The 17,547-nt window shown below is 31.2% G+C and overlaps 1 protein-coding gene across 1 annotated transcript; it reads left to right on the top strand.

Moving 5' to 3' along the window:
- Positions 1-8,769: 8,769 nt before the first annotated feature.
- Positions 8,770-15,517, top strand: LOC7489733 (zeaxanthin epoxidase, chloroplastic). The gene is made up of 16 exons (XM_024600686.2): positions 8,770-9,447; positions 10,339-10,501; positions 10,673-10,747; positions 10,961-11,061; positions 11,211-11,326; positions 11,862-12,073; positions 12,370-12,461; positions 13,196-13,310; positions 13,404-13,507; positions 14,030-14,075; positions 14,194-14,258; positions 14,377-14,463; positions 14,583-14,637; positions 14,783-14,871; positions 14,961-15,048; positions 15,226-15,517. The coding sequence occupies exons 1-16, from the start codon at positions 8,951-8,953 to the stop codon at positions 15,307-15,309; spliced, it is 1,989 nt and encodes a 662-aa protein (XP_024456454.2). The 5' UTR covers positions 8,770-8,950; the 3' UTR covers positions 15,310-15,517.
- The last annotated feature ends 2,030 nt before the right edge of the window (positions 15,518-17,547 follow it).

Raw genomic sequence — 17,547 nt, 5'->3', positions numbered from 1 at the left:
GCTCCTCTGTAAAATTGAAAATGAACAGTGTATTAAGCATAGCTTACATACAAGGATCATGGATCTAGTTAATAGATCAGGTTTACCTGTAGAAATAAAAAGAATTATAGTATAATATTTAATACTTAGAGCCTGTGATTAAAAATAAAAACATAACAAAAAGACATGATAAGCTAGACAAAAAAAACAAAAAAGAAAAATCAATGGTCACGGTACATCGTGTCATAGAATTTTGGGAAACATTTGTATCATTAAAAATAAATATACAACGTTGTTGTCAATAACCACACTAGTTCCTGTTTGAAAGTATAGTTACGATTGTTTTTTAAAGTATTTTTCATATTGAAATGCATTAAAATAATATTTTTTTTATTTTTTAAAAATAATTTTTGAGATCAGCGTATCAAAACGATTCAGAAAATAAAAAAAATATTATTTTTTAACAAAAAAAATTAAAATATTTTGGAAATGCGGGTACAATTACGTTTCCAAACACTCACTGAATCAGATGGGATACGTGGACAAAGGTTGTTGGTGTAATAAATCTTAGTGGAAATATTACTAGGTTTGATGAATAAATTGGCTAAGTTATTGCCTGAGTTATTAATATTTATAGTAACTTCAATAAGGTAGAAGACTAACTATGTGGTAATGGATATTAATATCAAACATAGCAAGTCAGTAGGCATTCATGATTGTCAGAGAGGGCTAAACAGAAAGCGTCTGAGAAAGACTCTAAATGGTCTCGTGTACCTATTTTTAATAGTAATAGGTCAAAATTATAATCCTTAAAAAGAAAAAAAAACTTAATAAATAATTATATAGTTAATATAGGAATTCCTAAATTAAATAAAAACTATTAATGATAATATTTATTTATATTCTTTTATTTTGAATAATTCTATTACTAATCTTTTATGTATTTTAGTATTCCTAACCATCCACTCATTTATATTTTTACTCAATTGCTCGGTAGCATTACAGTAATATACATATGATACTGAAAATTCATTAAGGTTGATTCTTTGAGCCCGCTTTTAAGCTAGGATCACTAATTAATCAATTTTACTAAATGAAAAAAATCTTCAAAGGAAATTTTGGAACAACTCCCTTTTGTATTGTTTCTCCTATTTTGTCCCACCTTTGTTGAACTATCTCTAATCAATTCTTAGGTGGTTAAGTACTGGTTTTACCACTAGATGCATTGGGACATGAGAAGTTATTCCTTTGATTATAAGACCATAATAGATCTTTAGGAAGTTTGATGTAGTACATAAGAGAGTTTTCCCTGCAAATGGCATGTATTTCAAATAGAGTGACATTTTATTTTCGGTTGCTTGTTGCAATGGATGTCAAAATAAAATTCTTAGGTAGCAACCATATATTATGACATGAGATTGATCCTCTAAATCAAGAACATGATTATTAACATGGTTCGAGAGTTATCTATGTTCACAAAGCTAATATTTTTACTAGATAGAGAAAAAAACTATAATTTATAACAATGAAGAAGAAGAAGAAGACCTCTCTGAACTGAACATTAAGATTTTTGTAATTCCTCACTTCTCTCTTACTTTAAGTGTATTATTGTTATGTGCTTTTCTACTCTTATAAATCTCTATTTATAACACTCATCCTGTTTTCATCTGTGACTTCTCCTAGTAATTTGGAAAACAAACCATAAAAAATCTTCCCTCATTTCCATCCTAATTTGCAGCACTAAAATCTTCCTTTCTTTTCTAACTTGATTTGTAGATTGATGTGCTTCTTTTTTCCTCCATACACAACAATCTCTCACTTGGAGACAAACCACACCATGTTTATCTTTTAACCTTAAAAACCTACTAAAGTTTTACATAACTTTAGTTTGTAAAGTATAATTCTTTTATTTAACATGTTTGCTAGATTTTTGCTTTCATAAAACTTTCCAAGCATCAATTATTCATCATCATGAAGATTTTTGATAAAGTGATATATAATTTGAATATGCTTAGTTCTGGAGTGGAATGCAGGATTTTTTATCAAGAAAATTACACTTTAACTATCATTGTAAAGAGTACTCTTCTCATTATCTTTACACAATTCTTTCAAGAAACTATATAACCATATTATCTCTTTTATATATTATGATACTACAATATACTCAGCTTTTATGATTGAAAAGGAAATAGTCTTCTATAAAGTAGAACTCTAGGAGACAGTCATACCACCTAAAGTGTACATAAACCATGTAGTACTCTTTCTACTATTAACATTAACTAGTTGTGAAACTAAGACAAGTATCAAAGGAACCTTTAAAGTATGTCATAATCTATTTCATCATCTTTCAATGTTGTCTTCTTGGGTTGCTCATGTATCAGCTCATAATTCCTACTACATGGGAGATGTCTACTTTGGTACAAACCATAGTATACATTAGAGAACCAATAATTGAGGTAAAAAGGACCTTAGCCATATAGTCACATTCTTGTTTAGTTTACGATGACTAATCCTTAGTGAGTCTTAAATGACTTTCTAGAGGTGTACTCACAAGTTTAGAATTATTTATATTAAACATATTACGAACCTTTTTTATATAGTTTTTTAATGAAAGCTTTACTATGCCTTCAACTCTTTCCCAAATAATTTTTGTGCTAAGAATTTCATTTGCAGCTCTCAAATTTTTAATCCTAAACTACTTTGAAAATTATTTGTTCATGTTGTTAATCTTTTTAATTCTTAACCTATAATAACCATATCATCCATATATAATAATAGGATGATATCAGAATTGTTAAAATGCTTGACACAATAATAGTGATTTTTCTAACATCTAGTAACCTAGAACGACATATGAAGTTGTCAAACTTCTTGTACAACTATTTTAGAAATTGCTTCAAATTCTATAGATTTTTTTTTTTTAGTTTACAAATAAGACTCTCCTTTCCTTTTACTTTGAATCCCTTTTATTGATGCATATAGATGTTTTTTTTCTCTCAAAATCACCATGAAGGAATATTTTTTTGCCATCTGCTATTAAAGATGCAAGTTTTTTCCAACCATTATCCTTAGAACTAGTCTGAGTTATGTAAGCTTCACAACTAGAGAAAATATATTAGAGTAATTGATACCTTTTTTTAATACTTTTTCCACAATAAGTTTAGTCTTGAACCATTTATTGTCGTCATGTTTGGTCTTCACCTTGTACACTCACTTATTGTGCAAAGCGTTCTTTCTTGCAGGTAGTTCAATTACCTCCTATGTTTGATTTCTTAACAATGAATCTATCTCATATTTCATAGCTAACTCCCACTTACTTGAATCTTCATCTTGCAAGGTTTCTTTATATGTTTATGGTTTAGAAATATCAGTTAGCAAAATATAATTTAGAGAGAGTATGAGTTATTATACAGGTTTTACTATTGTAGAAAACCTATGAGCATAAACAACATGTTCATATAATCTTGCATATATTATTGGAAAAATAGGTTAAAATGTGCTTGATTCTTCCTATAGATCATTCTAGTTTTTACTTTCCACTGTTATCTCATGAAGAACATCCTAACTTATAACTCAAACTTTTATAGATTTGTATTAGTTGCATATGTTTCTACACTAATTTTATCTTTATATAAAGCTTTATTATTAAACATCACATTTCTATTTTTTATTATTTTCTTATTCTAATCATTTCGAAACCAAAATCTAAATGACTTATCACAATAAGCAATAAAGAAACATTTCTTAGATTTAACATCAAGTTTACTGTGAGAATCAAAATTGACCTAAACATAAGAAAAACACATAAAGAACTTTAGGTGAAAAAAGTTTACATCTTTTCCTCTCCATATTTTCTCAAGTAATTTATATTCTAACGGAATTGATAGTCCATAATTGATCAAGTAGACTATAACTACATCAGCCTAGAATATTGGAGGTAACCTAAAATATAACCGCATACTTTTGGCATGTTCATTGATGGTCATGTTCATGCACTAGATAACATTATTATATTATAGTGTGTCTGGAATGGTCTTCTTTATCCTAATACCATTAGTAGCTTAGTATTATTTAAGGCTTTTATTATTAGACCACAAAAATTTTAACTTAAAGTTTGTTATTATTTTAACCATGGCCTTTCATTTTTTTTTAATGTATCAGACACATTATATTTATTTCTCAAGAAGTCGTACCTTTCTATTGAAGTCATTGATAAAGGTAATATAACACCAAAAGCCTCTAAAAGATGCCACTAGAGATTGCCCCCATAAACCTTTATGTACCAGTTTCATCTTTCTTAATCTCAAGTCTTTATCGTCTTTCATAAAGTTGAATTTCTTCTACTTTTCTATAACATAACTTTCACACATGTACATAAAACTAATTTCAGCTTTGGTAGATTTTCTATTGACAAAATAACTTGTCCCCTTCTAACTTATATAGTTGAGTCTATAATGATATAATTCTGCTTGATTTTCAACTTCAATAATAGTAATGATATTTTTTATCCTTAGATTATATATAAAATACTAGTTTTGTTAGCTTATACCCATCAAGTTATCCTAGAAAATTAGATTTTTTTTTCAATTAAAAAACATGTCTCATTTGCTGCAAATCTCATATAGAACCATTTGGCAACTTGATTTTCACATCTTCAAAGCCTATAACATTCAATAGTTATCTATCAGCCAGGAATACTACACCATAATCACTAGTAATTATTTCTTAGTTTCCATATAATATTTTTGAATGCTATGATTAGGCTCAAAACAATTTGTAATTATTATTATTATTATTGGGATTCAATGTGAGTGAAGGAGTGAGTGTGAACATAAAACACCTTTTATGAATCTTTCTTTGTTTTTTTTTTTTTCCTATATAGTTCACACATGACATTAGCATATGCCATACTTAAATCATCAAGCAATTTAAAATGTTATTAATGGTTATCGCTTGACTTTAGTCGCTATGCAGCTGTGGAAAGGAAAAGGAAAAAAAGAAAGTCTTACAGCATGGAAAGCTATACTAGCATAAATATGGTGAACAGAACAACTCTTAATCGTTAATAAAAATTACTCCCTGCGAACGAGCGGGGTTAAAAGCTAAGTAATAACCTAAAAAAATTAATTATGTATTTACAAATAATATCGCACCTACTTATCTTCACGGAAACCTAATTCAAAAAAAAATAAAAAATTGCATGCCCTTGTTCATTTCCACCACCAAAGAAGGATCCGTAGCATTTGCTTGGATGTTTTTGAGAGTGGATACTAGCTATTTTTTAAGGTGTTTTTTTATTTAGAAATATATTAAAATAATATTTTTTAATTTTTAAAAATTATTTTTGATATAAACGTATTAAAATGATCCGAAAATATAAAAAAATAATTTAAACAAAAGAATGAGAAAATTTTCAAAATTTAGCCAATTTCCGTTCGGAACGCAATGCCGGGCCGGGCCGGGTTTAATAATTATGGTTTCAAACTGGGTTGGGCAAAATTTGAATTTTTTAAAATGAATTTTTATATATATTTTTAGATGATGTTGATATAAAAAATAGTTTTTAAAAAATAAAAAAATATATTATTATAATATATTATATTATATTTTAAATAACTTACAATCTCAATTCACCGCCGCCCACTATCATTATGTGAATGCTATTACTGGTTTCAACGGAAAAACAAAAAAAAAAAACAAGAAGTCTAAATCTAATTAATTAGTTTAGGCCTTTTTGTTCATTCGGTCAGCCCAACTATATTTTTTTTTTGTTTTTATTTTTTAGTTTAATGCGGGTATCCGGGTTAGCTTGCGTGTACCTCGACTAACCTACATGCCCTGAAGTTAATAACTATATAAGCCTCCAATGATCATTATATAAGCATAATTGATTCTGTCATGTCGGATTATTTTATGGTAGAGATATTATTTTACAAATAATATCGCGCCTAATTAAAAAAAGAAAAACACTTGCGGACTCACTCTTGATATTGATACCAGCATCAAGCAATGAGGTGGGGAGGGTAGGCCACTGCAGGCTCTTGCTCACAGGTTTCCACCACCGTTGAAGGACCAGTAGCATCTGCTTCCTTAAGCAGTGTTCACGTTGTGTTTGGAAAATATTTTTGAAAATATTTAAAATATATATATATATATATATATATTTTAAATTAATATGTTTTTAATATTTTTATTATTTTAATGTATTAATGTTAAAATAATTTTTTTAAAATAAAAAATATTTTTTTAATGTATTTTAGAATGAAAAGTTTTCTGAAAAATAACTGTTACCATACTTTCAAACACACTCTAATTGCTTATATATTTTATTTTAAACAGGGTTGAGTCTGTTAATATTAAAATATATTAAAAATATTGTATGTGCACCGCCGCCCACCATCATTTTGTGAATGCAATCACTGGTTTCTACCACAAATAAAATAGGTCTAAGTCTAATTGGTTAGTTCAGGCCTTTTTGTTCATTCGGTCAACCAACTAGACTTAATTGACTCGTCATGTCCGATTATTTTATTCACGAAAATATCATACTTTCATATTAATAATAATAATAATAATTATTATTATTATTATTATTATTATTATTATAAAACATTGTATGGCATATGCTATTCTATGCTTAATTAATTCTTTTAGTTGATATTTCTTTCAAGTGACCAAATGCAGCACGTTAACATATTATTCATTTTTCATGGCTTTAGTATTTCAAGATAAGAAAAAATAAAAATAAAAATAAAATTGTTTAGTAGTGATTTTTAAAACAAAATAATTATCTTTAGATATTTATTTGATGATGAAAAAAACAGAATAAATAATTAAAAATATTTATTCATAATATATATTGCCGTCAAACTTATATATTTTTTAAAAATAATTACATATAATTTATTTTATTTTAATTCATATTAAGTATTAAAATTAATAATAATATAATAATCATAGTTATAAAATCTAATCCAGGGCTTTGACCAATTCGAGTTAAAAAAAAAATGGAGAAATGATTGACTCGGTGTGACCGGCTCAAAAACCCAAGTCGACCCACTACATAGGTGACCCAGGTCAAATCTCAAATCAAAAACTTGTAGACTTTTTTTTTTTAAAAAAAAAAATTGTTCAAAATGATGTCATTTTGATCATTTAAAAAAAATGGATCAACTCGAATTGACCCTCTCAACCCTATGACCTAGGCCTTATCCTGGGTCGGCTTTAAAAACTATAATAATAATTATTTTTTATGTTTACATGCTTCAGTTATATAATTTTTGGGATTAAGAGATTTTATGATGATATTTTATGGATAAAAATTAAAAAAATATTATCTTTAGAGACATGTCTCTTTTGTATTTCCTATTTTGAAAGTATAAAAATTCACTTTAAAATTATTTTAGGAACATATTTATTTTTATATTTATTATCTCTAATTCTTTAACCAAACACATTTATATCTACATTGTCTTTATATCTTTTGTCCTAGCTAGTAACCAGATACTACCCAAAAAACATTATCTTAGATAATATTTGGTATGGTGGACAAAGATAGATTGGACATGATAATTTTTTTGTGAAGTTGTTTGGTGCATCTTTGAATAATATAACTATCTATTTGTGTCGTGTCTAAGGATATTCTAGTAAGGAATTTTTTGTTCTATAAAAAGGGGTAGGACAAGCTTGACCACTTCTCTTCACGAGGATTAACCCGATTGATTTATGTCAGTATAAGAACAAAAATAATTATTATCATAGTTTTTAAAATCTAAGTTAAAGGTTAACCTGGGTAAGGCCCAGGTCACAGGTCGAGTTGACTATTAATCCAGGTAAACTTAAGGATATAAGTGATTATTATTATAATTTTAAAACCTGACTCGAGAGTCAACTTAGGGCAAGACTCGGGTCACAATTCAAGTTGGCTATTGACCTATGTCAATGTAAGGATAAAAACAGTTATTATTATAGTTTTAAAACCCAACTTGAGAATTGACCTAGGGCCAGACTTGGGTCGCCGATCAAGAAGGTCAACCCGGGTTTAGCCAAGTCAATGTATATACAAAAGTAGTTATTATCATAGTTTAAAAACTTGACTTGAAAATCGACCTAGGACAAGACCTAGATCATGAGTCGAGAGAGTCAACTCAAGTTGACCCAAATAAAAAAATTTAAACAACCTCGTTTTGATAAAAAAAAAAGTAAATAAATTTTTTACTCATGTTTATCTCGGGTTGATTGGATCACAAGTTAACCCATATTTTTAATTAGGTCAAATCAAATTAACTTTTTTTTTTTTTTTTTAAACCCAAAGTGATCCAAGTCCAGAGTTGATCGTCCCATCCATTGTCTAAAAAGCATAAAACAAAAAAAATTGTCCAGTGCATTCCAGTTCAATGCATATCAAATACAATACAAGTTGAGTTGTCATGACTAATGTAGTCCAATCAAATATTGTCTTCATAATAACAACATAACCAAATTTGTACTGCTACTCCTAAATACGTTTTTTACATGCCAAATATATTGAATCATTTATTACATTGGTACGTTTTTTTTGTTATAAATAGTAAAAAATCTGTACTCAAAACAATTTGTTTTTTTTTTTAAAAAAAAAAACAAGTTGCAGGAGCTCCAGCTCATAAAGTTTACGCTTAGTTTGAGCTGTATCTAATTTCATTGTCAAAGATACACTACATGGAAGTGACACATGGCTTAACAATCTATGGGATTGGTGTTCCATATTTGTTGCTTCAAACATCATGGATTGGCTCATAATCTCTCGAACCCCACCAATTTTTAACAAGAAAAAAAAAAAAAAAAACACTTCCCTTCTCAAAGGCAAGCTACTGGCATCAAAAAGAGTAATAGCATAACATCCATTTTCCTTGCAGAGATTAGTGTCCGTACACATTTTAATCTTTGTTTTGAACATTCCCGGTAAATACAGAACAAGAAAGACTTAGGAAAAATGGCATCTTCAACTTTGTTTTGCAACACTCCAACGGCTGTTTTCTCAAGAACCCAGTTTCCAGTTCCAATCTTTAGCAACTCATCCGTAGAATTCTCGTCTTCCACGCACTATAACTACAACTTCAAAACCAAGACAGGTAGTGCTAAGAAATTGAAACATGTGAATGCTGTAGTGACCGAGGCACCTGCTGTGAGTGAATCAAGAGGGAAACAGTCAGAACAAAGGAAGTTAAAGGTTCTTGTTGCTGGAGGTGGAATTGGAGGGCTGGTTTTTGCGTTGGCAGCAAAAAGGAAAGGGTTTGAGGTGATGGTTTTTGAGAAGGATTTGAGTGCGGTAAGAGGAGAAGGGCAATATAGAGGTCCAATTCAGATACAGAGCAATGCATTAGCTGCTTTGGAAGCTATTGATTTAGAGGTTGCTGAAGAGGTTATGAGAGCTGGCTGTATCACGGGTGATAGGATTAATGGACTTGTTGATGGGGTTTCTGGTACTTGGTATGTTGTTTCCAACCTTTAATCCTATATGCATGTCCTTGCTTGTTTTCCCTTCATTTGGTATTTGTTTTCATTTTTAGTTTATAGCTTTGTGGTTGGCCCTCTCAATCTTACGTTTATGGTCCTTTTGGTTATGTTTAAAGAAATTGAACCTTGGTAGTTATGGTTTGCTGCATCCATGGTGATGGAATTTGATGAAATTACTTGGTTTGTTTTTCTTGCTGCTGGCATTGTTTTATAGTTGCAGTTGAAGTTTATGGGCATGGCGATTAGCAAGTTAAGTTTTGAACACTTCAAAAATGTGAAACTGATATATGAGGATGAATTTTGCATCTTTTGACTCACAATTTCACTTGTATGCGGATTTTAGATAATCGTGAAGGTTGAAAGATATGATTATTCACGCTCACATAATCCAAAAACAGTGATAGTGAATGAATTTCATTTACTGATACACAAACTATTGAGATTGATTTGGCTATATCCCAAGCTTGTTCTGTTTGTATTTGTTTTGGTGTTATGAATTTCCTTTTAATCAACTAGAATTGGATAGTTAGCTTAAAAAAACAATCCAACCTTTATTTTATTTCCAGCTTAATGCTTCTGAAACTGAAAATTCTTTTTCTTTCTTTGGTACGCTAGGGAAGTTTGCCAATAATACTTATGTGATCATCGTATTTTGGCGTCAACTGACGATGTGAATTTCTAAGCAAAGTCTTGTGCTATTAAAAAAATGATTATTGGTAGACATGGACCACTTGCAGTTTATAGAATTGAAGAAAAGTCTTGTGTTATTAACAAAAATTGCCGTTTCAGAAATTTATTGTTTTTGGATGCCCTGTCTGATGTAAGTGTTAGCTTCAATTGACATTGAATGAAGAATGGTATCAGGTATGTCAAGTTTGATACCTTCACTCCAGCAGCAGAAAGAGGGCTTCCTGTCACGAGAGTTATTAGCCGAATGACTTTGCAACAGATCCTAGCTCGTGCAGTTGGAGATGATGTGATTCTTAATGATAGTAATGTTGTTAGTTTTCAGGATGAAGGGAATAAGGTAGTATGAACTGCGGATTTGTTGAAGATTGTCCTTTTGGCAAAATCTTCCCTCAATGAGAGTTCTTTCTGGTTTTCGTTTCTTGCTCAACCAAATATTCATAAAAGCATCTTGTCTGCTTCTTGAATTTGCACATTCATTTAATTGTTCTTTTAAAATTTACAAGTTTAGATCACTGTGGTGCTCGAGAATGGACAACAATTTGAAGGTGATCTCCTAGTGGGTGCTGATGGAATATGGTCAAAGGTATTACTATGTCAAGTACTTTCATTATCCCTTTGAAACCAGATTTTATAAAAGATAAAACTTCTCTTTTGAATGATCTCAACCAATGCTACCAGCCAACTGCCACAATTGAAGTAGAGTGTATGAAAGTTCTGTTACACGTGCAGTCTCTAGCGTTCTGGAGCTATGCACTTCAGTGTGATTTTGAATTTCTTATGTTTGTCTTGTGCACAGGTGAGGAAGAACTTATTTGGACCCAAGGAGGCAGTGTACTCAGGCTATACATGTTATACTGGTATAGCAGATTTTGTGCCTGTCGATATCGAGACTGTTGGGTATGTTTCATTTCATTGCATACCAACTTTCCACCAAACGCCGCTTTTTTTCTGTCACAGTTTACCTAGTTAGGATTTAGTGGAGTGCACATTTTGTATTAGTTGAATTGTGTGTGGTCTAGATGCTTACTTTGAGTTTTTCCCTGAAGGTATCGTGTATTTTTGGGTCACAAACAATACTTCGTGTCTTCAGATGTGGGTGCTGGAAAGATGCAGTGGTATGCATTTCACAAGGAACAACCTGGTGGCATGGATGGCCCCCGTGGTAGATACATTTCTGATGCTCCAGATCCATTATAAGCATGCTCTGAACAGGAAATTTTATTGACAAATTTATACAGTTGAAACATCAGCTTTTAGTGTTCAGTAGAAATAAAATTAATTTCATGCAACATATTTGTGTTTGGCATGACAACACAATTGATCATTCAAATTCATATAAATCCTTTTAAAAAACACAAATGGTTGCATCTGACAAAAGTCTATGCATTCAACTGAGAAGTCATAAACTTAAAGCAATAAGGCTAAAATATGCTTGTCATACTATAGCAACTTGTGTTGTTAGCAAAAATGATTGTGGAATGTGGTCTGTTATGAAGATGCTAACTGCCTGGTAAATTTACAACAGGAAGGCCTTCCTTTTGTAAAAGAGGGTTTTGGGAAATAAATAATATTTTTGTTGTATGTTGCTCAAGTTATATTTCAAGTATTTGTCCTTTTACTGGTCACTGTGGTGAAAGTTTTTTATCATTTTCTAATGTCAGTTTCCAATGTTATCTTGCTGATTGATATTTCGGCAGGTAAAAAGGATCGGTTGTTGAAAATTTTTGAGGGTTGGTGTGATAATGTGATAGATTTGATACTGGCCACAGATGAAGATGCCATTCTTCGACGTGATATATATGACAGGGAACCCATTCTTACTTGGGGAAGGGGTCGTGTGACCTTGCTTGGGGATTCTGTCCATGCCATGCAACCGAATATGGGTCAAGGGGGGTGCATGGCCATTGAGGTATACCTTAATTTCTCTTTGTTCGATCCTACTTGTGAATCTGGACCGATGCTTTCACTTGTAGTTTTTACCTTCAAATATGTAAACAGTGCCAAGGATTGTATCACATATTAACATTGGCCTCCTGTGTAATTCTCTAATGCTTCCAGAATTTTGGTATGTGTCTTCTTTGCTGAAAAACATTTATCGCTCTACATCCTCTAGACATCACAATTTTCTTTTCTCACATAAATAAATGAGTCAAATGAACAATCTCAAAAATACACCTAAATGAACTCCATATTTCAATATGGCAGGATAGCTACCAACTTGCATTGGAGCTTGATAAAGCATGGAAACAAAGTGTTGAATCAGGAACCTCTGTTGACGTTATTTCATCACTAAGGAGGTAACATGTTAGTTATTTTTAAAATAATTTGAAAATGCTTAAATTTCGAGGCTGTGATAATGTCCTGATATGAGAATTGGAGATGAAGTGGAAATCATTCCTGTGGACATTTGGAATGCATCTCAGAATTTTGAGCTTAAGGCTTTGTTCAAAATAGTCTCGAGTTTTGTTCCCCTTAAGTAGTGACCACGGAAAAATCCACTTAAAAAATAAGTATGTTGAGTGTATCTGTGTACCTGTGCATGCAACAGATCTGTATTATTTGGTAGTCATCTCATCAAAAAACAGACTTTATCTAGGGAACAATTTGCTGAAAGAAATCATCCGATTATATTTGAATCTTAATCTTCAGGAAATTCCTATTCTAGTTTTCTGGAAAGTATCTTCAGTGTAAAAGTATGCAAAGCTTTGTGTGAACAGACTATGATGTATCATGGGTAAACAATGTTAACTGACAAAAACTATGCATTTATAAACTATTTTCCCTGCCATTTTTTGCGTCTCTCTTTCTTAGATTATGATGTTGCCACTCACCATGGAAGATCCTCTAATTTGAATAGTTTGCAGGATGTTGCATGCTATTTAGTACATTAGAATTTAGGACACTTGTTAGCATGGATTGATCTATATTCAGATTCTGACTGACACGGTGTTTTGTGTGTATAAATATATATGATGGGTTTTTTTTAACCAATGGCTTTATTTAGTTCACTCACACTTACTTCTTTCCACAGCTATGAGAATGCTAGAAGACTTCGAGTTGCCATTATCCATGGAATGGCAAGAATGGCGGCAATTATGGCTTCAACATACAAGGCGTATCTGGGTGTAGGGCTTGGTCCACTGTCGGTAGGTGTCTTTGTTGATTACATGTTAGAAAACCTAAAACAGCAGTCTGAATTTTTCGTCCAAAACCATGATGCCTTTTGACCTGGTTTTCAGTTCTTGACAAAGTTTCGGATACCTCACCCAGGAAGAGTTGGTGGCAGATTTTTCGTTGACATAGCAATGCCTGTGATGCTCAATTGGGTCTTGGGCGGAAATAGGTTCAAACTTGAAAACTCAGTCTTTTCTAGTTAGTCAATTTTGTTCTCAGATATTTATTATATACATTTGTTTCAGAAAACTTAATCTATTGAAAACCCAATTAGATGATAAATTATTGGTTCACGTGATTTTCTTGTGATTGTAGAAGCTTATAGCATATTAGAGGTCATATGTTGTCTCTCATCTGTAATTCGGTTTTCACAATGAAGAGCTTTGGCATGCTATTTTACTCTGTTTTGGACTGAAAATTTAAAGCATTTACGTGGTTAGCGTTTTAGAGCTATGGGCTAATGGGTAGTTCATGATCCTAAAAGATATCTTTAAGCATTGGGAGTGAGAAAGAGATATCACACAGATGAGGGATTCTAGAAAAACAAGTGTTAAAATAAATCCGTATGGTTGTTAGAATTGAGAAAAAATGAAGAATTCTTTCCTTCTGTAAGAATAATCTTCTCATTTATTGTACCTTTTCTTATGTTACTCTCTTTTAACTCAACTGGAAATCTGATTTTCTTTTGCAGTTCCAAACTTGAAGGCAGGTCTCTAAGTTGCCGACTCTCAGACAAAGTATGTTGCCTTAGCAGCATGAAATCTATTTTCAAGTGTTGCTCATAGTATCTTATTCTTGAAATTAGAAGATTCTGATATGTGATGGAATCTAATGTGTGATTGTTCATTTTGTTAGGCCAGTGACCAGTTGCGAAGATGGTTTGAAGATGATGATGCTCTAGAGCGTGCTCTTGATGGAGAGTACGTATTATGCGCCTTGTCAATCTTCTTCTTGGAACATAACGCCTTGAATCTTCTTTTTGGCTGATAATCTAATGAAGCAACCACTTTTTCATTATCAATCTTCCTTGTTCTGTAGGTGGTTTCTTTTACCATGTGGAAATGAGGCTGTTGCTTCACAACCTATTGGTTTAAGTAGGGATGAGAACAAACCCTGTGTGGTTGGGTATGCATTTCAATTTAATTTAATCACAAAAGACCAATTTCAACTCTGTGGATGGCTTCATCATCAGTCCGCGATCATCAGCACATGACACTTCTTTTGATGCTGTGTTGTGGTTGCAGGAGTGTGTCACATGATGATTTTCCGGGAATGTCCATAGTGATACCCGCACCTGAGGTAATACAGGCCTGATATGCCTACAGAGTTCTTAGATTACCTTGGAAAACTTATTTCGATATGAATAGCAAAAGTGTAGCTGTAAGGTTCTTTTCCATTGAAGTTGAAAAAAAAAACTGTTCCTTTCTGTAATTTTTAATGTCAGGTTTCAGAAATGCATGCTCGTATCTCTTGTAAAAATGGTGCATTTTACCTAATTGATTTGCGGAGTGAGCATGGTACCTTTATCACAGAGTAAGTTGAGGAAATCAAGATACATCTTCCTGTATTTCATATATTATCATGGAGTTATTCTGTAAGATTGAAATCTTGTACATATGCAGTAATGAGGGGAGACGGTATAGGGCAACTCCGAACTTTCCTGCCCGATTCCATCCATCAGATATGATTGAGTTTGGCTCGGACAAGAAGGTGACAAATAATCCCTGCCCTGTTCATAGCTTTTCTTCTGAAATCAGATTAAATCCATATTCCAAATGCAATCTAGGAATCAGAACCAACGTATGCTGGTCCTAGCACGTCCCCTGCAATAGAATGTGTTTCCAAATAAATTCTATGTGACAAAACATAGTGAGCTTCCATGTGCAGGCAACATTTCGTGTTAAGGTGATGAGGTCTCCTCCGAAGATTTCAGAAAAGAAGGAAGAAAGCCAAGTTCTTCGTTCGGTATAAGATTCTGAACATGGTCGGATTTTATTTGCACAGGAGTTTGTACAGCCATTATTTGGAGCAGCGAGCAGTGAATTCTGCTTCTTTTACAGTATAGAGCTTTATACAAGATTTGGGAAATCCATGCATGTTATATTATTTTCTGGGTATAAATATTAAGAAATGATGTATATTATTCTCTTATATATAGGCTTTTTGAGTTTGAAATTTATATAGGTTTGCTTTATGCTATTAATTAGATTTTAACTAGAAGAGAGAATGAGAATTATGAGATTTGAACTCATAATCATTTAGTCATAAAAGTTCTGACATCATGTCAAGGAACTATTTCAGTTTAAAAGTTGAATTTTTTAAATAAAATTTTAAAATATAATTGATATTATTCTCTAACACTATTATTATTATTATGCTAAAAAACCAAAGTATAGAGAAGAAAACGGCTAGAAGTGTAATGTCAGAGAGTATAGCAAATAGGCTTTGAGGCATGAAAATCACTATGTTTAATATATTAATTGCCCTCACTATATTTGCTGTAGGGTTAAAGTAATATACCTTCAGGATACAACAAAGTCTTAAACTTATAGACAACAAATTCTATAAGTTTATTAAGAAGTTATGTCTTGTTTATGATAGACATAATAAACAAAGATTTTGTAGAGAAAAATTAAGGAGAAAAGAAAATTGTTTCTAGTTAATTTCTATCAACATCAAACTAGTATTTAAAAAAAAATAGTTTTAGATTAATATATCTGTAAAATTTGGAGGCACATCTCTTTAGTCTGTAGAGTTTAAAAGATAACTTTTCATTCAAAATATTTGAACTTGAGAAGAGGTGTTATATAAAATTATTAGACTAATTAATTCTGAAAATTTAATTAATTTTTTAAAAATAATAATAATCATTTATGTTATATAATATCAAATGCCCAAGTATTAATAGATATAATTTTGATTTTCTCTCCAACATCTAAATCTATCGATTTGATTAACAAAAATTTTTACTTTTTTAACATGAAATAAAATTTTCTTTAACTACCTCATATATAAGCTATATATTTTAACAATAGGAAATACTTGTAATGCCAATCCTCCACGATTTTAAAGAATAAACAATACAAGATAGTTGGCAATTATTTTTATTTTTTTTCCTTTTCAGCAACCATAATCACCATTAATTATTGTATTACTAAAATAACACGAGATTCTCTGGCTGCTTTGTGGCCATGAACTTGTATTCATGCACCAAGTTGATCTACCTCTGAAGATCTACCTCTTTTAATGTTAACAAAACATCTACAAATCACTCTAATAACATTTTTAAACTAATTCTTAATCTTTAAAAGTGTAAAAAATTGATCTAAAATTTAAAATCAACTCGAAAACTAATTTCTTCACGACCTCACATATGGTTTTTCTAGACACTTTCAATGTAAAAAAAAAAAAAAAAACACTTAAGTCAAACTTCCCTCATTATATAAAACTATTTAGAACAAATATTTAACATTTTGGTGGCCGGAATCGAAGAAATGACATTTATCTCTCTAGGCTGGATCGATCTCGATATCTCTCTCTCTCTCTTCACTGGATTAAAAGATAATGAAAATAAAATTTAGTATTGAAATCCAATTGTTAAAAATGCAAATGACTGGTTACTTTATAGCCAAAAAAATATATATATGTGAAACAAAAATGTACTTTACAAATAAATTTAAACACACCACCCAAATCACTTTTAATTTACACTTTAGTTTCTTGACATTCAATTCAGTCCTCAACCACAAAAAAATATTCAATTAGGCTATAATTTGGGCTCAATTGCTCCGTAACAAAGTTCAAGAATCAAATTAAAAATTTTCAAAAATCTTACCATTACAAATTACAGTGAAATCTGAGAGAAGAAACAGTAAAAATATATACAGTAAAATAGGCACACGTTTTATATTATAGGTAATTATGTGTGATCAAGATAAGGAAAAATACTTGTGTGGTGACATGGTGGACATGTGTAAGGAAAGAGCGGATGTGCTGCACATCAAAGCATTTTTGGGAGACACATAGCTTCATAAATGTTCAGGTCAAGGCAAACTTTTGTCCACCTCATCTGCAAATAAATATTCAGGGTGTTTAGTGGGTTTGGAGATTAGTTATGGTATGCGTAAACTGGTCCGGACATTCTAAATTATCAAAAAAAAAAAAGTTTTCACACAGCCCATAAATCCAAAAAAAAAAAAAAAAAACCTT

This window comes from Populus trichocarpa, chromosome 5, assembly GCF_000002775.5.
Source record: "Populus trichocarpa isolate Nisqually-1 chromosome 5, P.trichocarpa_v4.1, whole genome shotgun sequence".
Taxonomy (NCBI): Eukaryota; Viridiplantae; Streptophyta; class Magnoliopsida; order Malpighiales; family Salicaceae; genus Populus; species Populus trichocarpa.
The sequence above is the reverse complement of the archived record's forward strand: the minus strand, read 5'-3'. Positions and strand labels throughout refer to the sequence as shown.